Consider the following 23454-nt stretch of genomic DNA (forward strand, 5'->3'; position numbering starts at 1 on the left):
TTTTTTTTTTTGCAGAATCTTAGTTCCCTGACCAGGGATTGAACTTGGGCCCTCAGCAGTGAAAGCACAGAGTCCTAACCACTGGACAGCTGGGGAACTTCAAAGGGAGGAATCTTTTAAAGAATTTTTTTATGTTCTTTACTGAATCTATTCCAATATTTCTTCTGTTTTATATTCTTTTTATTGGCCTTGAGGCACAAGGGATCTTAGTTCCCCGACCAGGGATCGAAACTGCACCCTTTCCATTGGAAGTACAGAGTCTCAACCAGTGGACCCCCAGGGAAGTCCCTGGGAGGAGTATTTTAAATAAAGCATGTAACACAGCACCTGGTACATGGCGATACTCACATGATGGTAGCCAAGAGTTTAAAAGAACGACTACAGTGACTGCTACTGTGGAGTCCATCTTCCCATGTTTGAAATTCTGGGCTATTGCATCCAGACAGTGCAGCGCTGCCACAGACCATTCTAAGCCACCGCATGGAGCCCTGCCCATCACATCCCCAGGGGCACCCTTCTGCCCACCAGGCAGCCACCTTGGCACCCATCCCAGGACAGGCACACCCCAGCTCCTGTATTGCACACCCCAGCTCCTGTATTTCACATCCACCCTGACCTGCAAGTCCCCAGGCCTTGGGTGATGAAAAGTGGCCTGCCCCTTTCTCCACAAAGCCTTTCCTGACTGTCTTGATGGCATTCTGGGGCCACAGGTTGCATCTGCCTTGAGTGGGTGGCCACGCTGGGCCAGAAGCCTGATGCCACACAGCTTGTCATGGCTGGCGCTCCAATACCTAGGAGTGCTCGATGAACACAGAACAGGGTGCGGGAAAGCAGGGGCTCCCATTATGGGGTCTGTGTTTTTTATAAGTTCTTTCTTGCCTTTGGCAGTTTTCAAATGGAAAGGGCCTGGGACTCCGTCTAGAGATTCCCCACAAGCTTCTGTGGGCATTTGGCTGGGAGTGTGTGTGTTTTCACTCACAGGGTGCCCCTCAGTGTGCAGATGGCCCTGACTGTGGTCCTGGCGTGCCCAGTGTCAGGAGGCTGGAGGCTGGAGTCTGGTTGGGGAGAGCAGAGTGCTGGGCCCCTGACTTCTGCAGCCCATCTTTCTGGCTGGAAGTTTTAGGAATGGAGACCTCTGAGCCCCTGCTTTCCCAGCACAGCTCTGCTCGGTGCTGGCCCAGCCATTAGGAGGCCTTCAGCAACGGAAAGTGACTAGGAAGTCCTCACCTTGGGGCTCTTCACATACGACGGCCTCCAGGTTCTCCCCCTTCACGTAGTCCGCATTGAGACCCTCTGCAAAAGGCCAAGGGTAGAGTTTGTGATTGACACAGAAGCAAAGGGTCCCTGGCTATGATGGACAACTCCTGACCAAGCCCTCCATTATGGTGAAAAAGCCCAAGCCCCTTAATGAACTCAGACTCCCGAACCCTGGGCCACCCACACGTGCTGCCTTGGCCAGGGGTTCTTAGCTGGACGGGTTCCTGCAGACAGCGGGAAGATGTCTGTCCCTGCTGCAGTGTGGAGGGCCAGGACCTGCTGACAGCTGTTCTGGTCTAGTCAGTTTGGGAGCTTTCTCCTCACTTAACGTCCAAATACAGTTTGGGGACTCTATGAAGCTGAGTATATCCCACGTCTTCTGCTGCTGCTGCTGCTTGGGGAGACTCAAGAGTCCATGTCTTATCTCCATAAACCTCATCAGAGCCCTGGGCCTATGGGAAAATCAGGCCATGGTTCTCATGAACCCACTGAGCAGGCGCCAGTGTGAGTCACTCCACCATCCTGGGCTGCACTCAGGTTCCTGCCTGCCCTGGGCCTTGCCGGGCTCAAGATGGACACCGGACGGGCCCAGGAAAGATGGACGTGTGGCTAGTTAGCAGGTGTGGTCAGCGCTCACTTGGGCCGGCAAGGCTGATGGATGAGCAGGCACACGGAGGGGCGCCCTGGGCCTCCCGACTGGGTGCTCAGATGCCAAGCTGGCATGCACCACACTGTCTTCTGCCCATGGGCAGTGCTCTGGTTGCTCCTCAGGGATGACTGCCGGTGGGCATCTGAGTCCTAGAGAGGGCCTCCACCCCAGCCCCACCACCTCTGAGACACAGCCACACCCAAATGCCCACGTGTATCAGGGAAAAGGAAAGATGGTTGTGAGTGCCAGGGAACAGGATGGGGTGGAGCGAGGTGAGGAGACAAGAGCAGCATGGAGGGGAGGGAGGAGGGGGTGGGTGATGAAGGGCAGACACCAAAGCAGAAGGGGACAATGAGTAAGTCAGAGCACATCGTTACCTTGACCTTCTGCTGCATCTGAAGGCAAGACACAAAACTTAGGACCCTGGAGCAAAAACTCAGCCCTTGGCAACAAGCCAGGTGGGCTTTCCACGCAACACACTGACCCTTGGCGCTGGAGGGCAGAGACAGGGGAAGCAGAGGGTCCCCAAAGCCAGGCCCTGTTTGGTGGCTGGAGAGACTGCAAGGCCCCGGGCGCCATGGCAGGGTCAGGCCCTCCTAGCAGTCATGCGCTGTCCCCGGGGCATCCCCGGGCACCGGGTGCAGAGTGGCTTCTGCTTGGCCTTCTCCGACCTACTTCCCTGTGTGAGTGGCTGAGGCTTAACAGAAAGGGTGGGGATGGGAGATGCTAAGTCCTGGCTTCTCAGGGGATTGACCCCCACACACATCCACAGGGCTCCTGCTGATGCTACCCCAACACAAAGGCCAGGGACACTTCAGTGGATGACACACACACATAGGCACCCATAGGTGCCGACAGTTCAGAGTGCTGGGATGGAGTGGTGACACAGAAACCAGCAAGCCCCCACCCCGCACCATGGGCTGCACACTGGGTCAGCAGAGGGTGCTGTGGCAGCAGGCAAGACAGACATCCTCCCACAGGCTGGAGGGCAGGAAGGCAGCCTGGGAGGGTGTCCCAGGCCCAAAGGATGAAAGCTGCTAGGGGAGGATAGGGCATATCGGACAGGGTGCTGGAGAGAGCAGTGCATCCTCAGGGAAGTCAGTGCAGCTAGCTGTGCAGAAAGGCTTCTGGGGACACAGATCACAGGCAGAGAGCAAAAGGGATGTGGATGGAACATACCATGAAGGGCTTTGAACGTCAAGCTCAGGGGCTGGGTCAGAGGCACATGGGAGGTCCAGGGGGAGCAGTCCCTGCACACTTGAAACAGGGCCCGCGGGCTGTTCAGAGCAGAGAGAAATGGCAGGGAGCCCAGGGCAGGCGGTGGGGAGGAGCTGATGGAACTGCCCAGATGTAGGACAAGGAGACTTGGCAATGGAGCAGAGCACAAGCCCCAGGAACGGGGACCCCTCTGATGTCACATCAGGGGGACAGAAGGACCCAGGAGGGCCAGAGGGATTCATAAGGGGAAGCATGGACACAGGAGCAGATGCAACTTCCAGCTTTGGAGGAAGATGTTGCTAGCACAGGGGACAGACACAGAAGCAAGAGGGGGCCTTTTTCAGATGTGGAAGATGCTCTGAACTCGGTTTCCTTCAAAGGAAACTGGGGCTGATGATGGTACTTGCAGGAGGGTGTGGTTTCAGCCACAACAAAGACATCACTGACAGACTGAAGGGAAAGGACTGGGGGGCCAGCCCTCAGATCGAGTAGGGGGCTGGGAGAGGCCCACAGGTTCCATGAGCTTCCTGGGAGCCCCTGTCAGCCCTCCAAGCATGCTGGCTTCCCTGGGCCAGGACCCCCAGCATGTGGCCCAGCAACACCCTAACCCTTAGAGCCCCCCCTCCCCCGAGAGAGGTCACATCTACGTCCTGCCACCTCAGTATCACAGGATTATTGTCCCCCAAATGCTGTACAGTTCACTGATTTCTGTGTACCAAAGCCTTCATATTCTCAAATTTTATTGGGTTTTGACCGCTAATCCAACTGGCGGAAACTTGCACCTCTTTGTTTTAGGAAACAAGTGGGAAAATAATGTACTTTCACCTGAGTGCCTCTGCAGAGACAGACACAATCTAGACATCTATTTAGTTTGGAAATCAACCTCTCTCATCCTCCCTGTTGCTACCTACCAGCACTCTTTCCTTCTGGATTTATCGCTTCCCATGTGCACTGAGTTCCTTCAACAGTCCCTTCAGCCACTGTCTCATCTACAAACTGAAGGTACCCGCCATGATGCCCCATCAGGAGGTGGTGGTGCTTGGGGCAGTGATCCAGGCCGAGCAGGGTTGGGCACTGGTGAGCGTGGGAAGCCATTCTGACTCTGACTGCAGGCCCAGCTTTTACTTCTTCTCTGATAAGAACATGCAATTTCAAGTCTCCAAGCCACCCTGTGGCCCCTGAGCCATCTGGCCCAACTCTGCTGTGGGCATGTCTTTGATGAACCATGGATTGCGCTCATCTCACTGTTAGAGTTACAATGCTGAACTGGGGTGAATGGTGGCTCCCAAAGCCTCTGTCCATGTCCTCATCCCTGGAACCTGTGGATGTGACCTTATTTGGGAAAAGGGTCTTTGCAGATGTGACTAAGTTAAGGATATCAAGACGAGATCGCCCTGGATTTAGGGTGGGGCCTACAGCCAATGACGAGTACCCTTTTAAGAGACAGAAGATGACACAGTCACAGAGATTGGAGTGATGCGGCCGTAAGCCAAGGGATGCTTGGGGTTACCAAAAGCTGGGAGAGGAAGAAAGGATCTCCCCCTACAGCCTTCAGATGGAACCAGTGCTGCTGCCACCTTGATCTTAAACTTCTGACCTCCAGACCATGAGACAATAGGTTTGTTGTTTTAAGCTGCTTGTTTGCTTTTGAGCTGGGACAAGCGATAGCTCTAAGGCCGACCCCACCTGCAGTTCTGTACTCCTTCTGACTGTTTACACCACTCTACACAACCAAGCTCTGGAGCTATAGCAGGGCAGCCATGAACAGCTGTGCAGGTTGTGCACTGAGACACGTGCTGTCCCTGGGGTACTCCTGTGCACAGCCTGCAGAGCTGTATGCCGTGGCCCCAGTCACAGACATTGTATAAGAGTAGGAGCACCAAATGTCATGGCCAGATGGAAAATCAGGCTGGAGACATTGGCAATAGCTACACGCAAAGCATTCTAGGACCCAAGTCCATTTCCTGGGAAGCTCAGCTCCAGGCTAGAATTAAGGGCAGAGGCCCAGAGCAAGGGCGGGGGAAACTTCACAGGAGATGGTCCTGAGCCACAGGAAAGAGGAAAACTATGGCTGAGTCAGGTTCCCTTACTTGAACTAAAGATTTCCCATCTTCAACCAGAGACACGCTCTGTGCACAGCAATACATCAACACCGTGCTTGTAAAACAACTGAGTGTGGTCTTGTTCGCCCTCAATGGCATCCCTGTGTGGATCCCTTAACACAGGGTGCCTGTAGGCAGGCTTCTGACACAGATTCCATCTGTGACTATTCCATTCACACATCATGGACAGACTCACGCTACAACCTAGAATGACAGCCACCAATATGACAAAACTCTTCCTCTTGCATCCCTATTCCTTTCAAACAATTCAGGATTCCATGTATTTTAAGATTCTGTGGCTCACAGGGGAGGAGCAGGGGCACCCAGGCAGCAGCCAGCGGCTCCTTGGGATCTGAGAGGGAGGGAAGGGTCACCAGGGTGAGGAGTGGGCTGGCAGGCCCAACAATGCTACCTGCTGGGACTCAGAGGTCTGGGGGACATCTGCCTCTTGTCGCCAAAGGCCCCATATCCCCTTGGGCAAGATCCGAAGCCACATAGAAATCCAGAGGCTCTTTCCTGTTCTACGAGAAGCCTGGTGGTCACTCTTGGAAGACCGAGGGCATTGGGCCCACCCCAATCCTCTCTTCCAGGCTGATTTATACTTCAGTTCAGCCTAGGTCTGTCTCCAAGGGCTTTAAAAAGTACAGCCCCACTTCCACCTCACCCCGGGGAAGTCTGCTGAATCTCAGCTTGCTCAGAGTGCTGCCCTCTCCTCCTCCAAAGCCCCGGCCCTCTGTTCATCTTCTGCTGTGGGAGGGCGTGGCCACAGGTGGGTCCACTTACGCTGTATGCTGAAGCAGAACTTCTTCTGCTGGTAGGAGATGTAACTGGATACAGCACCGATCAGCGCCATGGCCAGAGCACTGGCCACACCGGCGATGGTGCCAGTCTCTGCTGACATTCCTGGGCAGAGGGTGTGTGGGGAGGCACAGAGAGAGGTAGCCGTCAAAGGAAGGTCGGGAAGGCCGCCCAGAGACCCAAGCAGCCAGCAGTGTCCCCCTGTGGTTTCCACAAAAACCTCAGGATTCCCAACTCACCAGAGTCAGAGTTGTCCCCGCCACCATACTGGCCACCACCTGCATAAAGGACAAAAGCAGTCAGTGTCCCCTGTGACCACCAGCTCAGGGTCAGGAGTGACAGCCCCTTCCTGACTCGCTGAGACCCCTCTTCATCTCTGCCCCAGGGGGCTTCACCCTGACTACAGCAGGACCTGCTTCCTTATGCCTGCCACCTGCCCAAGCCAAGGGGGAACTTTTTATTTTTGAAACGAGTGACCGTGCACTGAGAGCATGTAGTATCCTGACTCTTTACATGCAGCAATGCCACACACAGGGGCAAGTGCCCCCTGCAACCATCCACAACACCCCACGGAGTGAAGGTGCGCAGATGAGGGATCTGCCAGCAGGTGGCAGAGCTGAGCTCACGCCAGGCAAGCCAGACTCTAAATGCCAACACTGTGGGTCCTGTGCACCTAGTGCCTCCTGTAACATACATTTACTGTTTATCTAATTACAGAATCACGGTTATGTAAAAGTTTGTTTTAAAAAAGGATGAAAGACTAGTATAAAAACAATTCATCATTCTACTATTCAAAGAGATTTATGGTTAATATTTCAATTTCCTTTCCTCTTGTGCTTAGCCCTTTTACATGCTTTTCTTCAAATTCAGATGCTTCTACTCCGGTAACTTAGGTACACAGGATTAAGTGATAATCAAGAGCTTTTTAAGGCCATCTACTTCTAGCTTGGCATATAGTGTAAGTTGTTTGTGGAACACAAAGCAATGCAAGCTGACAATCCCTTATCTGCTGCTAAGTCACTTCAGTCATGTCTGATTCTGTGCGACCCCATAGACAGCAGTCCACCAGGCTCCCCCGTCCCTGGGATTCTCCAGGCAAGAACACCAGGGTGGGTTGCCATTTCTTTCTCCAATGCCTGGAAGTGAAAAGTGAAAGTGAAGTCACTCAGTCATGTCCGACTCTTGGCGATCCCATGGACTGCAGCCTACCAGGCTCCTCCATCAGTGGCACCCCACTCCAGTACTCTTGCCTGGAAAATCCCATGGACAATCCCTTATCTAGGATTTTGAAATTCAAAAAGCTCTGAAATATCACAGAGATGGAGAACAGATTAGTGGTTGACAGGGGTTAGGGAGAGTGAAGAGTGAGGCAGTTGGCTCTGATTAAAAAAGAAAAACGGGAAGGACCTTTGCAGTGACAGCACTGTTCTCTTGATTGCAGTGGTAGTCACAAAAACTTAAACGTGGTTGAATTTCAGAGAACATACGCACACACCAGCACACATACAGCCCAGACAGCAGCTCCCTGACAAGCAAGGGATACCATTTAGGACATTTAATTAGCCCTGAGGGCTCTTTCCTGGGCGCCCTATTCATCTCAGAACACAAGCTCATTAATGAAGGGAGACTGTACTCCCAGAGCCCAGGGTTCTTGGGGGAAACCGCTCTCGGATGCCGGAGGCAATGACCTTTGACATTTCCTTCACCAATCAAAGACTCTGGGTGGGGGGCTGTAGGTTCACGAATTGTAACAAATGTACCCCCTGTTTGGGATGTTGCTAATGGAGAGACTGTGGGTGTATGGGGGGTATGGGAGCTCTGTACAATGTTCAGTTTTGCTGTGAAACTGCTCTAAAAAATAAAGTCTATTTTTAAAAATAAGAATCTTGAGGGAGAAAATGAGATTTGCTATGTTCCCACCTGGGGCTGAATCCTTGAGTTAAATGTGTTTTATGGACATCCCTAATTGGATATGAATGAGTATTTATAAAACAAGGAGCACTAGCATTTTCAAAAACATTGTCACTGCTGTTGGAGAAAGCAGACCAGAGAGCAGGACATGAGTCACCCTGTATGTTAACAAGTCAGCAATGAAGTAGCCTGTGAGGGCTTGGAGTTTAGCTGCACTGGCCCATCACTGCTCCCTCCTGCTGTGCTCAAGGTGGCCATCGTCAAGGGTAGTGGTGAGCCCCCACACGGATGTCCTCTGCTGACGTGTTCACATCACTAGATTTCCAGGTAAAAAGTCAAACTGAAGTCGCTCAGTTGTGCCCAACTCTTTGCAACCCAGTGGACTGTAGCCTACCAGGCTCCTCCATCCATGGGATTCTCCAGGCAAGAATACTGGAGTCGGTTGCCATTTCCTTCTCCAGGGTATCTTCCCGGCCCAGGGATCAAACCCAGGTCTCCTGCATTGCAGGCAGATGCTTTACCCTCTGAGCCATCAGGGAAGCCCAGGAATGAGCAACTCTACCCACTCTTTCTTTCACCTTGAACTGGAATGAAGCTGAGTGTTCCCCAGTCTCTCTTTCCTTATTAATTCTTGATCGTAAGAATCCATAACAACTTGTACTTCATGATCTGTATGGCCATGAGCTATGAGGGTGTTACTTGAAAAGAAAACTGGAGGCTCCCTGCCAAACCTGCCTAGAGGGGCATGCAGAGGGAATACAGGGCTTCCCTTGGATGTCAAAGAGATACAAATGCTCAATTCTGTAGTCTAGGAATTCCTATCTGACCTCAGTTATTGGACAAAAGCGTTCGTCTAAGAAGTTGACAAACAAATGGTATTCCCTTCTCAAAAAAAACCCACGTGATCATGTGATCGCATCCTGTGGGTGACCTATTGCTCAGATGGGCACATGGGCTGAGATACTGTGAGGGTAAAGAACAATTGGAAAACAAAACCGCAGTCATTCTAGTTCCTTCCACCACTTCCAGTTCCATGAATCTGAAGTGAACTTGGCCACAAAGGTTTGCCATTGAAGTTAGCCAAGCCAATGTCATGGTTTTGATCCCTGTTTGACTACTGAGATCTGTTTACTTCCTCTGAGCACAGGCTGAATCCACTTTCTTTACAAAAGGCATACCATGCAAAAAATGCTATTGGGACAACTGATGACCCACTGGCATAACAGATTTATCCAAACCAACACTACCCATGGAAATAAGTTTCCAAAAAATATAAAATATATGAAGCAATAGAAGCACTAGAAGAAAATGTGCAACAACATTTATATTGTCTCAGGGTAGGGAATGACTTTCTAAACCTGGCCCTCAAGCTTGGAGCCTGAAATAGAAAAGATCATACCAAAAGTAAAAACTTCACTATTAAAAGCATAAGAAACAAAAGGGGAAAATGGCTAAACTTCAAAATCAACAAACTGTGCTTCATAACCTATCATCAAGAAAGGGAAAAACAATCCATGGAATGGAAGAAAACAATGGCAAATTCTATATCTGATAAGGGATGAATATTGAGAATAAAGAAATTCTACAACTCAGTAAAAAGGCAAAGAATTCTGTTTTAAAATGAACAAAGAAAATGAAGACATTTCTCCAGAGAGATATTCAAATAGCCAATAAACACATGAAAAGATGCTCAGCACCATTAGCTACCAGGGAAATGCAATCAAACCCATGGTGAGATACCACTTCACACACATTAGGATGGCTAGAATCTAAAAAAGGTAAATAAGTGTTAGTAAGGATGTGAAGAAAATGGATCTTTCATAGAGTGCTGATGGGAATGTAATATGGTACAGCTGCTGTGGAAAACAGGTTGGTGGTTCCTTCCAAAGGTAAACACAAAGAGTTACCATGAGGCTGGACAATTCCACTTCTAGACGTGTATACTCAAGAGAATTGAAAACACATGACCACACAAAAACTGGTATGCTGATTTCATCATAGCATTAGCTGTACAAGCAAAAAAGCAGAAACAATATAAAGGTTCATCAACTGATGAATGGGTAAATAACATGTTTTCACAAGGTATAAAAAGGGATTAATAATCCCTAACATAAAAGAAGCCCATACACATAAATGAGTATAAAATGGGGCAACAGGCATGAACAGGCAATTCACATAATATAGTAAGAGTGTCTAATAAGACAGAGGTGAAATGTTTCATGTCTTGGATTCAAAGGAATGGAAAATTTAAACAAGACAGAATTTTGTACAGGACTTCCCTGGTGGCTCACACCGTAAAGCGTCTGTCTACAATGCGGGAGATCAGGGTTCAATCCCTAGGTCAGGAAGATCTCCTGGAGAAGGAAATGGCAACCCACTCCAGTATTCTTGCCTGGAAAATCTCATGGATACAGGAGCCTGGTAGGCTACAGTCCATGGAGTTGTAAAGAATCAGATATAATTCAGCTATTTCACTTCACGAATCTGCAAAGATGACAAAATTAACATATCCAATAAAGATGAGTATATGAGCAAATAGGAAACTGTTTACTTCCTAGTGGTGGAAATGGCAGCTGGTATAATTGTCATGGAAAACCATTTTGTAGTACACTCAAAGAGTTGCATGTTTAAAAATTTACACTTCCGGTGACCCAGCAGTTCAAGTTCCAGGAATTTATCTGACACACAATTATGGTTGTGTGCTTTTGGTGATGAGGATGTTAATCACATTACTGTGTATACTAGTAAAAAGCTGCAGGAAAAACCCCTTCTGCACAAATATAGGTCCTCATTTTAAAAAGTCACAGCAAAACATATTATACAGTGGTTGACATGATATTTTACAGGACTCCTTAATGACAGAAAAAAATATTCAGGGTATTACTGAATTTTTTTTTAAAAAAAGCTGGTTTTAAAAAGGTTAATACGTGCTAGTAAAGTAATGCCCAAAATTCTCCAAGCCAGGCTTCAGCTATACGGAAACTGTGAACTTCCAGATGTTCAAGCTGGTTTTACAAAAGGCAGAGGAACCAGAGATCAAATTGCCAACATCTGCTGGATCATGGAAAAAGCAAGAGAGTTCCAGATAAACATCTATTTCTGCTTTATTGACTATGCCAAAGCCTTTGACTGTGTGGATCACAATAAACTGTGGAAAATTCTGAAAGAGATGGGCATACCAGACCACCTGACCTGACTCTTGAGAAACCTATATGCAGGTCAGGAAGCAACAGTTAGAACTGGACATGGAACAACAGACTGGTTCCAAATAGGAAAAGGAGTATGTCAAGGCTGTATATCGTCACCCTGTTTATTTAACTTCTATGCAGAGTACATCATGAGAAACGCTGGGCTGGGAGAAGCACAGCTGGAATCAAGATTGCCGGGAGAAATATCAATAACCTCAGATATGCAGATAACACCACTCTTATGGCAGAAAGTGAAGAGGAACTCAAAAGCCTCTTGATGAAAGTGAAAGAGGAGAGTGAAAAAGTTGGCTTAAAGCTCAACATTCAGAAAACGAAGATCATGGCATCTAGTCCCATCACTTCATGGGAAATAGATGAGGAAACAGTGCAAACAGTGTCAGACTTTATTTGGGGGGGCTCCAAAATCACTGCAGATGTTGACTGCATCCATGAAATTAAAAGACCCTTACTCCTTGGAAGGAAAGTTATGACCAACCTAGATAGCATATTGAAAAGCAGAGACATTACTTTGCCAACAAAGGTCCGTCTAGTCAAGGCTATGGTTTTTCCAGTGGTCATGTATGGATGTGAGAGTTGGACTGTGAAGAAAGTTGAGCACTGAAGAATTGATGCTTTTGAACTGTGGTGTTGGAGAAGACTCTTGAGAGTCCCTTGGACTGCAAGGAGATCCAACCCGTCCATTCTAAAGGAGATCAGTCCTGAGTGTTCATTGGAATGACTGATGCTGAAGCTGAAACTCCAGTACTTTGGCCACCTGATGCGAAGAGTTGACTCATTGGAAAAGACTCTGATGCTGGGAGGGATTAGGGGCAGGAGAAAGGGATAACAGAGGATGAGATGGCTGGATGGAATCACCGACTTGATGGACGTGAGTGTGAGTGAACTCCGGGAGTTGGTGATGGACAGGGAGGCCTGGCGTGCTGCAATTCATGGGGTCGCAAAGAGTCGGACATGACTGTGGACTTCCCTAGTGGTCCAGTGGTTAAGAATCCACCTGTCAATTCGTGGGACATGGGTTCAACCCCTGGTCTGGGAAGATTCCACATGCCACGTGGCAACTAAGCCTGTATGCTGCAACTACTGAAGCCTGTGCACCACAAGAGAAGCCACTGCAGTGAGAAGCCTGCACACCACAGGTACAGAGTAGCCCCTGATGGCCGCAACTAGAGAAAGGAATGCAACACTGAAGACCCAGCATGGCAAAAATAAATAAATAAATAAATAAAATTTAAAAAAGAAGGTACTGTGAACATATTCCCCTGAGTATTACTAGTGAGTCTCCATAGATGGGGAAATAATGATTTTTTTAAGATGTTTAAAAACATGCAAGCCTCATGCAAATCCATCCACCTCTACTTGCTTACAACTGGAGGAACAGTTCAAAGAGGCTATTTCACAGGTCACTGATAGGATCTTCAGTTTCACGGACAGTATGTTTTGCATCCTCACTTGCCTTCTGAGTTCACAATTTTATATCACAACTACTTACCAAAGAGTCTAGAGTTGCCTTCTGTCGTACTAGAAAATACCTGGTACAACATATTTCAGACTGCAATTTACTCTTACTAGGGACAATTCATCCCACCACCACCCTTTTCCCTCTTGGTATCCATACATTTTTCTCTATGTCTCTATCTCTGTTTTGCAAGTAGGATCATCTATACCATTTCTCTACATTCCACGTATATGCATTAATATACAATGTGTCTCTCTTTCTGACTTACTTTACTCTGTGTAAGTCTCGAGGTCCATCCATGCCTCTACAAATGACCCAATTTTGTTCCCTTTTATGGCTGTTGTTGTTTAGTCACTAAATTGTATCTGACTCTTTGTGACTCCATGGACTACAGCATACCAGGCTTTCTTGTTCTCCACTGTCTCCCTGAGTTTGCTCAAACTCATGTGCATTGAGTCACTCAAGCAATCTAACTGTCTCATCCTCTGCCGCCTTCTTCTGCTGCCTTCAATCTTCTCCAGATGAAGGAAAGCATCAGCAGGGTCTTTTCCAATGAGTCGGCTCTTCACATCAAGTTGTCAAAGTATTGGAGCTTCAGCATCAGTCCTTCCAATGAATATTCAGGGTTGATTTCCTTTGGGATTGATTGGTCTGATCTCAAGAGTCTTCTCCAGCACAATAATTCGAAACCATCAATTCTTTGGCCTTCAGCCTTCTTTATGGTCCAACTCTGACATCTGTACATGACTACTGTAAAATGTATAGCTGTGACTATATGAACCTTTGTTGGCAAGGTGACGTCTGTGCTTTTTATGGCTTTTTTATGGCTTCAGTTCAGTTCAGTTCAGTCGCTCAGTCGTGTCTGACTCTTTGCAACCCCATGAACCACAGCACGCCAGGCCTCCCTGTCCATCACCAACTCCCGGAGTTCACTCAGACTCACGTCCATCAAGTTAGTGATGCCATCCAGCCATCTCATCCTCTGTCGTCCCCTTCTCCTCCTGCCCCCAGTCCTTCCCAGCATCAGGGTCTTTTCCAATGAGTCAACTCTTCGCATCAGGTGGCCAAAGTACTGGAGTTTCAGCTTCAGCATCAGTCCTTCCAATGAACACCCAGGACTGATCTTTAGAATGGACTGGTTGGATCTCCTTGCAGTCCAAGGGACTCTCAAGAGTCTCTCCAACACCACAGTTCAAAAGCATCAATTCTTCGGTGCTCAGCCTTCTTCACAGTCCAACTCTCACATCCATACATGACCACTGGAAAAACCATAGCCTTGACTAGACGGACCTTTGTTGGCAAAGTAATGTCTCTGCTTTTCAATATGCTAACTAGGTTGGTCATGATTTTGGAGCCCCCCAAAATAAAGTCTGACACTGTTTGCACTGTTTCCTCATCTATTTCCCATGAAGTGATGGGACCAGATGCCATGATCTTCGTTTTCTGAATGTTGAGCTTTAAGCCAACTTTTTCAGTCTCCTCTTTCACTTTCATCAAGAGGCTTTTGAGTTCCTCTTCACTTTCTGCCATAAGGGTGGTGTCATCTGCATATCTGAGGTTATTGATATTTCTCCCGGCAATCTTGATTCCAGCTTGTGCTTCTCCCAGCCCAGCGTTTCTCATGATGTACTCTGCATAGAAGTTAAACAAGCAGGGTGACAATATACAGCCTTGACGTACTCCTTTTCCTATTTGGAACCAGTCTGTTGTTCCATGTCCAGTTCTAACTGTTGCTTCCTGACCTGCATATAGTTTTCTCAAGAGGCAGGTCAGGTGGTCTGCTATTCCCATCTCTTTCAGAATTTTATGACTTAATGGCATTCAATTGTATATGTGTACCACATTTCTGGGACTTCCCAGGTGGCTGCATGCATGCACACCATATCTTAACCACTCATTTGTTGATGGACATTTAGGCTGCTTCCATGTCTTGGCTATGGTAAAAAGTGCTGCAACAAACATTGGGGTGAATATGTGTTTTTTAATTATGGTTTTCTCTGGGTATATGTGATATAGTCACTTTAGAAGATAGCCTGGTGTCTCAGATGGTAAATAATCCTCCTGCAATGAGGGAGACCTGGGTTTGATCCCAGGGTTGGGAAGATCCAATGAAGGAGGGCATGGCAACCTACTCCAGTGTTCTTGCCTGGAAAATCCCCATGGACAGAGAAGTCTGGCAGGCTACAGTCCATGGGGTCACAAAGAGTCAGGTATGACTGAGCAATTAAGCACAGGGAAGTTTGTTGTAAGGCTAGATTTACCATGTGACCAAGCAATTATATACCTAGGTATTTACCTAAGTGGACTGAAATCTTATGTCTACACAAAAACCTGTATATAAATATTTACAGCAGCTTAATTTATAGTCACCAAACACTAAATGCAACCAAGATGTCCTTCAACAGGTGAATGGGCAAACTGCGGTACATCTAGACAATGGAATATTATTATAAAGAAATGAGTTATCAACTCATGAAAAAACATAAAGGACCTTCAATGCACATTGCTAAGTGAAATAAGCCAGTCTGTAAAGGTTATATACTATATGATTCCAGTTATATGACATTCTAGAAAAAGGCAAATCTCTTGAGATGATAAACAGATTTGTGGTTGCGCTAAGAGAGAATGGATTACGGTTGGGGAAAGACAGTGGCTGAGTACCAAAGGAGTGTATAGGAGAATTTTTATGGTGATAGAACTGTTCTGTATGTTACCTGGGTGGTAGACATATGACTATATGCATTTGTAAAAATCCATATAAATACATATAACAAGGAATAACCTTTAATGATGTATACAAGCAAAAGAACAAAGCAAAATATCAACCAGGTTAGTGGGAGATGCCAGGATGGAATGTAGACTGTGACAAATGAATGTATCTACATTATAAATGTGTGTAAAAACTACACTGAATGGAGGGGTAATAAATGAGTTATGTGAGCAACTTTTAACAAATGGTATTTTGACAGACACTATAAGGTAAAGCCTAAAGAAGAAAAACAAACACTGGACTGTAATTGGTAAAGTTGTTTCTCAAGGAGTAAGGATGAACAATTCTGGTTGTGCTATATACATGTATAGTATCAGAACTGAGCAAGTAAGCAAATAGTTGATGGATGGTAGGTTTTTCATTGTCAGAGACGGAAGTTAAAGATCAATAAGAAAAGAATACTATGTCTCCAACTGTGATCTACTGCCAAAAGGCTTAAGTATGAACTCATGTTTAGGTTAACATAGATGCTGATGAATAGATACAGAAATAATTATAGATACATATGTGTATATGGTTTAAAATACATCCATATACTTCCTATTTCATAGGCCGGCCCAGTTTAAGGGTTTAGAAGCAGTAACATCCCACTAAAGAATATACTGAACATCCAGATCTTGGTTTCTAATTCTCTTCCTCAGTGGGAAGAGAATGACATACCAAACTGGAAGCCCAAGGAAACGGACCCAGCAGGCAGCAGTATTTAGGAAGAAGAAGTGAATGAGACCAAGAAAGTGGGAGAGTGCCAGGAAGGACCCAGAAATAAAGAATGTGGAGAACGAGGTGGTCAGCAAAGTATGCTGCAGAGGTCACATGGGGCAGAGGGCTGTGACCACCAAGAAGTCACTGGAGATGAAAGAGCAGCTCTGGGGAAATGGGAGTAGAGGCTTGCATACACTGAGGAACAGATCACAGAGGGGGCAATCAGGAGATGCAGTCAGTGAAAATACTAGGAGGAGGCTTATGGCACCAGGGCTGATGGGACCTGTTGATGAGAGATTGTCTGTGTTTTCCCTACAGGGCCATTAGAAATGTTTTCTTGAGAAAAAATATATAACAGATAACACACTACTTCAGAAATACACTCCCAAATTATGGTTGAGTCTAAGTGCTAAAACTCAAGGTTAGAAACTTCATTACTTAGGATTGTTTTATATTGAAGATCAACATTTATTTAAATGTAATGTTTTATCTTCATACATGGCATTAGCATGTTTGCATAGAGGAGGGTGTATGAGAATTTCATCATGTTCTTATCATAACCTATGTTTCAGTTTCACACTCATATTTTTTTGCCCAGACTCTCTATTTTCTTTTGTCTGACACCTATAATGACAGAGGGTATAACTTACGCTAACAATTGATTATCCTTTACAAGAGAAGTTCAAATATGAGCCTAATTAAAGAATTTCCTAATACTTCTTCCTTGCTAATAAGGAAATCCCCCGACATGTCACTCAGACTTTCATTTGTGTGCATGCTTACACACGCTGCTACCGCTCTCTTCTCACCATCTGGAAATACCATTTGTCACTGGGAGTAATTGGCTAATTTGCTGGGTTTGCCCTTTAAATGTTCCATGTTCTCCTGATACCTGTGAGTTTCATTTAGAGGTTTTCAGAGCTTTTTATTCAAAATGGAACTGTTTGGAAAGGTGTTCTGAAGGACTGATTTGACTACAGTATCCTTTAGTCAGAAGACAACACTGTTCCCACACGAAAGGCACACAGCCTGAACTCTGGGGAATGTAGCAGGCTGACAATAGATATACTCATGACATGTTACACTCAGAATTTGTTATACTCACAACCACAGTCTCAACCACAACAGGGAATCACCACAAAATGCTACAGCCACAACTTAGCATCACAACATGTTACCATCACAATTACAACTGTAAAAATTTCCGTCATTAATGATGAGTTATAACATCACCAGAACAGGTTACAACCACAAGTAATTTTGCCACATCAAGTCTGGCTAACACTGTCTCCATACTAAGATCAGATCTTGACAACATATTAAGATTAAAGGTTTAAATCTTTGCATGACTTGGGGGGAATGAAAAGTATCTGGCCTTGGAGGAGGGTATCACTATGAAGGGCTGACAGGAGGTGGTTTCTCTGTGGTGATAGAACAGTTCTGTGTCCTGACTGTAGTTACAGTTACTCAAATCTACCTGTGATAAAATGTCATTGACACATAAGTGCATGTGTACACACACACACAACACACACACACACGAGTATATACAAAATCTGATGAAATCTGAGTAAGGTCTATATATGACTTAATAACAGCAATGTACCAGTGTCAGCTTCCTGGTTTTGACAACGTAACTATAGTTTTGTTAGAATATCAGGAGAAGCTGGTTGAAGGGTACACAGGAATTCTCCTGAACAATTTATTTATTTTTACAACTTCTTGTGAGCCTTAAACTATTTCCAAATCAAAAGATATTTTAAAATATATTTGACTTGCTATGGGTGTCTTAAAAATAATTCTTCTCATGATGAGATTCACTCCTCCCATCCCAAGAGTGACAGGCTCCCCAAGTTGGGAAGGCTGTGCCCAACAAGTCCCCTGACTTCAGGTACAATAACTGGTGCCAACTGGCAAATGGCATCTGCTAGTATGGACACATTATCCTGTGCAGTGCCGTGGCTTAAGGAACATCAAGGGAAATATGTGGCTTTTAGTCATGTAAATTAGTCTTGTAAATCCCCCACCCCCCACAGCTGCACAGACTATATCATTCCAAGTGAAGTCCCAGAGGCTGGCTGAGAACCACTCTTCCAACCTGGCTGCTGTGTAATCCTGTCTTTAGTGAGAATAAGGCATTTGGACAAATCGATGCTCCTACCTTTACCCTTGTCAGGTTTGTAGTCACCACCCCCTACTATGTCTTCAAGATCCTTGTCTGAAAAACCTGGAGAGAACGAAACACACATCTCAATTCCCAAAAACATTTCTCAGTGACAAGAAATCTGTTACTTAACGTTGTCTAACATACCCAGAAAGTGATTGCCACTGAACAGGGTTTGTGATGAATGTGGTAGGCAAGACTCTCAAGGGGCCCCCAGAATCCCTCCCCCACAGTGTATACACCCCAGCATCCCCTGACTTTGAGTGTGGGGGGACCATGCATGGGATGGCTTCACCCCATGCATATAATGCTGGTGCTGCTGCTAAGTCGCTTCAGTCGTGTCCGACTCTGTGCGACCCCATAGATGGCAGCCTACCAGGCTCCTCTGTCCCTGGGATTCTCCAGGCAAGAACACTGGAGTGGGTTGCCATTTTGATATTATATGCTGAGGTGAAGGGACTCTGCAGTAACCAGATCAGTTTGACTTCACATTAATCAAAAGGGAGACTTTCCTGGGGAGCTTGAACTTAATCAAGTGAGCCCTTCAAAACACAGCTGACACCTTCCTGAGGTCACACACTAGAAGCAATAGACTGTCTTCCTCTCCCCGACCTCCACCCCTGCCCAATTTCCCTTCTCTCCCCATCTCATCTCTGTTTTTCTCCTGGTGGCTTTAAAGAAGCAAGCAACCATCATTTTAGAACTGCAAGGATAATGGTTCTCTCCCAATAAGCATATGAGCTTGGATGACAACCCAAGATCAGCTGAGACCCCAGACCCAGATGACACTATGACTGCAGCTGCCTGAGGCCCTGAAGAGAAAACTCAGCTTAGCTGTTGCTGAACTCCTCACCAAAGGAAACCATCTGTGATAATCTGTTATGCAACAATAGAAAACTAATACAAGGAAACCAAAAAAGTTATTTTATTATAGCTCAACCATTGACTACACATCTTTTAACATTCTGTGTGATGAAATGGGAAGCATGCTTAAAGCATTTCTGTTCCACTCCAAAGTCCTATAGTTGTCTCAAAAAGCACATGTGTGACTGTTTCAGTTTTGCTTTGTATTAGCTGCTTTCTGTCATGGAAGATCACTTTTACTAGAAAGAAAGAACAATGTGCTAACTATGGTTATGGCAACTTGAGTATTTGGCAGATGCTTTCTTGAAAGTGAATAAAATGGGGCTGTACCTTTAAAAAAACACCACTGGCAATATTTGTTAAAATTTCAAACAAAAAAGAGAATTTTGAAAAATCTATATCTACCACTGTGAGTTTAACAGCTTTCCAATATGTAAAGACTTTTTCTAATGAGATGGGTGGTGATATTAACAAATGTGAATTTCGGACACTGCATAATGAAATAAGGCATTATTTGAAGCTCAAAAGACCTCAGAACATCAATATTTTCCAAATGAGCAAAGTGTAATGCACAAAACCATGAATGGGTAAAAGTTCCATTAAAAAGTATTAGAGATAAACGGTGTGGAGACGCTGGCAAAAAAAAAAAAAGTATTAGAGAGTCCCTGTGGAATTTAATGAAATCGAGTATAGAAAATTCATTGATATGGTTTCATATTCTACATTGCACTTAACCTATAAGAAACAACCAGTGGTCAAGTTTGGGTGTCTTATCAAAAAAATGATACTAATCAATGATCTGAAAAGTCTATTAAAATATTCTTCCCCTTACAACAGCATATCTATTATGAAGCCAAATCTCCTTCAAATACACAACTATAACAACATATCACAAATGAGTCCATCAGGAAATGTGAGAGTCTAGCTCTTCTACTAAGATACACATTATAGAAATCTGCAAAAGGTACAATGATGCCACTTTTCCTCACTAAGTTGTCTTTTTATCTTGCCATAGTTATTTCTCATAAAATGTGCTATTTATGTTAACATATGTGTTTATTGTTGTTCATGATTAATTAATTTTTCTGGTTTTAGGTTTAATATAAGATGATAAATATCAATAGACAACATCTCAAAAGAGATCCTCAATAATTTGGTGAGTCCTGAGACCAAAATGTTTGTCAGCCACTGCTGTCAGGTCCTGCTGGGCCCTGAAGTACCCCCAGCCCTGCCAGGCCAGGAGGAGTAGCTCTGTGGGCTGCTTGCTGTACTTAAGGAGCTACACCCTGACCAGAAAGCTACAGTGCTGGCCTGGGCCAACTTGGACTTACCTCCTCCTCCTATACTTGGCTTTTTGCGGTCATGATCACGATCATTTTGATCATCCAAGGCATCAGCCAAGTTAAAATCATCTTCTGCAGGGGGCCCTACAACATAAACGAGAAAGTCAGTTGGTTAAATCATAGGTCACTCATTTGGACACCACCCCACAGCGAGCTCCACGGAATCTTTCTTTTATGCCCTCCTCAGAACAGCCGTGTTACCTGCAGGCTTTGCTGGAGCTCTGGTCGCTCCAGGTCTCCTGGTTGTGGTGGTGACATGATCCCATCTCTCTAAAAGGGGGAAGGGAGACAGCAAGAGGAGCACATTTAGCAACAAAACACAGCAGCCATGGTATGGCCAGGAAGTCACAGCATGAGCTCAGCACTCCTGGTCCTTGAGTCCCCTCCAAGGCCTCTGAGGATGACCAAGAGATGTAGCAAGGTTCAGATGAAACGAGTTCTGCTCGCTTTTCTTCAGAGGATGGGTGGTGAGATGGACGTGATCCCACATTTGATTAATCTACTGATTAGTGAAGCTGGGACTTGAGCCCACATCTACAGGAGATGATCACATGCTTCAGGGGGTTCCAGAGCTTGAGCACAACCCCTGAGAGCTCCAAGCCTTGGTTTCCACCACTCTTAACCTGGTACCATAGTCACAGATAACACCACCCAGGGGTGAAGTGACATTATGTTCCCAGTTGAGTATGGGAGTGTCTCATAAACTGAAATTGGTTATAACACCAACAAAATATTTTATATAAGTGTGGTTACTGCCGTAATACTAGGTCTTTCAGCTCAACCATATTCCTTTAAAATTGTGGACTTTTCACATCAATTACATGACATGCCATGCATAATTTTCCAATACTTTCTTTCCTTAAACAACAAGACTATGCTGTTTAAAAATAGAATAAAATTAGAGGTGGTCCTAAGATGGCGGAGGAATAGGATGGGGAGATCACTTTCTCCCCCACAAATTCATCAAAAGAACATTTGAACGCTGAGTAAATTCCACAAAACAACTTCTGAATGCTGGCAGAGGACATCAGGCACCCAGAAAAGCAGCCCATTGTCTTCGAAAGGAGGTAGGAAAAAATATAAAAGACAAAAAGAGAGACAAAAGAGGTAGGGATGGAGCTCCATCCCGGGAAGGGAGTCTTAAAAAAGAGAGAAGTTTCCAAACACCAGGAAACACTCTTACTGCCGAGTCTGGTGAGCCTTGGAACCACAGAGGGCAACATAACCGGGAGGAAAAATAAATCAATAAATAAAACCCACAGATTACATGCCCAATGGTAACTTCCCCAGCAGAGAAACAGAACAGATGTCTGCATCTGCCACTAGCAAGCAGGGGCAGAGCAGGGAGGCATGGGCTGCATTGCTTACAGTAAGGACCAGCCTGAATGCCTCAAGGGCAATCTGAGGGAACTAACTTGGGCTAGCTAACCAGACTGTGGGAGAGCTACCACGCGAAAAGCCCTAACCTAAGACACCGCCAGGCCTGCTTACAGAACAAAGGACTGAGCAGAGCTAGCCGGCTGCAGACCATCCCCCTCCAGTGACAGGCAGCCAGAGCCGGAAGGGGGCAATCAAGGCCCTGGAGAAGCATTATCTACCAAACTGCAAGCAGGCTTCGTTGCTAACCAAGACTTCTTGGGATTCTGGATGGTCAATATCTGCCTGAGAAGGTGCGCCAGTTGTACACCCAGAAATCCAAGCGGCAGGGATGAGGGAGGCATTAAGTCGCAGTGACTGCACTTGCCACCTCATCACCTGAGCTGCTCGGACCTGGGAAGGGCACAAAACGCAGGCCCAACTGAGTCTGCACCTCTGAGGACTACCTGAGTACCTGAACCTGAGCAGCTTAGACCTGGGAAGTTCATACAACCCAGGGCCGGCCTCAGACAGTTCCCAGCAGAGCAACCTAGAGCCTAAGCAGTGTTGACAGGGAAAGCACACACGCCGTGAGTGGGGGCAAACCCAGTGTGGCTGACACTGTGAGAACACACCAGTTTGTTTGCAGCGTCCCTCCCTCCCCACAACATGACTGAACAAGGGAGCCTAAAAAGTGTCCACCACCACTCCCTTGTGTCAGGGTGGAAATTAGACACTGAAGAGACCAGCAAACAGAAGCTAAAACAGAGGGAACTGTCTTGGAAGTGACAGAGAGAAGAAATCCAGCTCCACCCACCAGAACACTGACACAAGCTTCCCTAACCAGGAAACCTTGACAAGCCACCCGTACAACCACACCCACAGCAAGGAAACTCCACAATAAAGAGAACTCCACAAACTGCCAGAATACAGAAAGGCCATCCCAAACACAGCAATATAAACAAGATGAAGAGACAGAGGAATACCCAGCAGGTAAAGGAACAGGATAAATGCCCACCAAACCAAACAAAAGAGGAAGAGATAGGGAATCTACCTGAGAAAGAATTCCAAATAATGACAGTGAAAATGATCCAAAATCTTGACAACAAAATGGAATCACAGACAAATAGCCTAGAGACAAGGATTAAGAAGATGCAAGAAAAGTTTAACAGGTACCTAGAAGAAATAAAAAAGAGTCAATATATAATGAATAATGCAATAAATGAGATCAGAAACACTCTGGAGGGAACAAATAGTAGAATAACAGAGGCAGAAGATAGGATTAGTGAGGTATAAAATAGAATGGTAGAAATAAATGTATCAGAGAGGAAAAAAGAAAAAAGAAGGAAAAGAAATGAGGACAATCTCAGAGACCTCTGGGACAAGGTTAAACACCCCAACATTCGAATCATAGGAGTCCCAGAAGGAGAAGACAAAAAGAAATATCATGAGAAAATACTTGAGGAGATAATAGTTGAAAACTTCCCAAGGGGAAGGAAATAATCACCCAAGTCCAAGAAATCCAGAGAGTCCCAAACAGGATAAACCCAAGGCAAAACACCCCAAGACATATATTAATCAAATTAACAAAGACCAAACACAAAGAACAAATATTAAAAGCAGCAAGGGAAAAACAACAAATAACACACAAGGGG

General features: G+C 45.8%; 1 protein-coding gene across 2 annotated transcripts in view; it reads right to left on the reverse strand.

Moving 5' to 3' along the window:
- CD99L2 (CD99 molecule like 2) overlaps positions 1 to 23454 on the reverse strand; it is a 125393-nt gene that overhangs the window by 2997 nt on the left and 98942 nt on the right. The window contains exons 3-9 of one of the 2 annotated variants that reach the window (XM_040265432.1): positions 20645 to 20713; positions 20432 to 20527; positions 18234 to 18299; positions 6264 to 6302; positions 6010 to 6129; positions 2284 to 2301; positions 1228 to 1293 (exon numbers count right to left, since the gene is read on the reverse strand). In XM_040265432.1, the coding sequence (XP_040121366.1) occupies positions 1228 to 1293; positions 2284 to 2301; positions 6010 to 6129; positions 6264 to 6302; positions 18234 to 18299; positions 20432 to 20527; positions 20645 to 20713 (474 nt within the window). The remainder of the gene's footprint in view (positions 1 to 1227; positions 1294 to 2283; positions 2302 to 6009; positions 6130 to 6263; positions 6303 to 18233; positions 18300 to 20431; positions 20528 to 20644; positions 20714 to 23454) is intronic. The other variant, XM_040265433.1, reaches the window with a different exon arrangement.

This window comes from Oryx dammah, unplaced genomic scaffold (assembly GCF_014754425.2).
Source record: "Oryx dammah isolate SB20612 unplaced genomic scaffold, SCBI_Odam_1.1 HiC_scaffold_23, whole genome shotgun sequence".
Lineage (NCBI taxonomy): Eukaryota > Metazoa > Chordata > Mammalia > Artiodactyla > Bovidae > Oryx > Oryx dammah.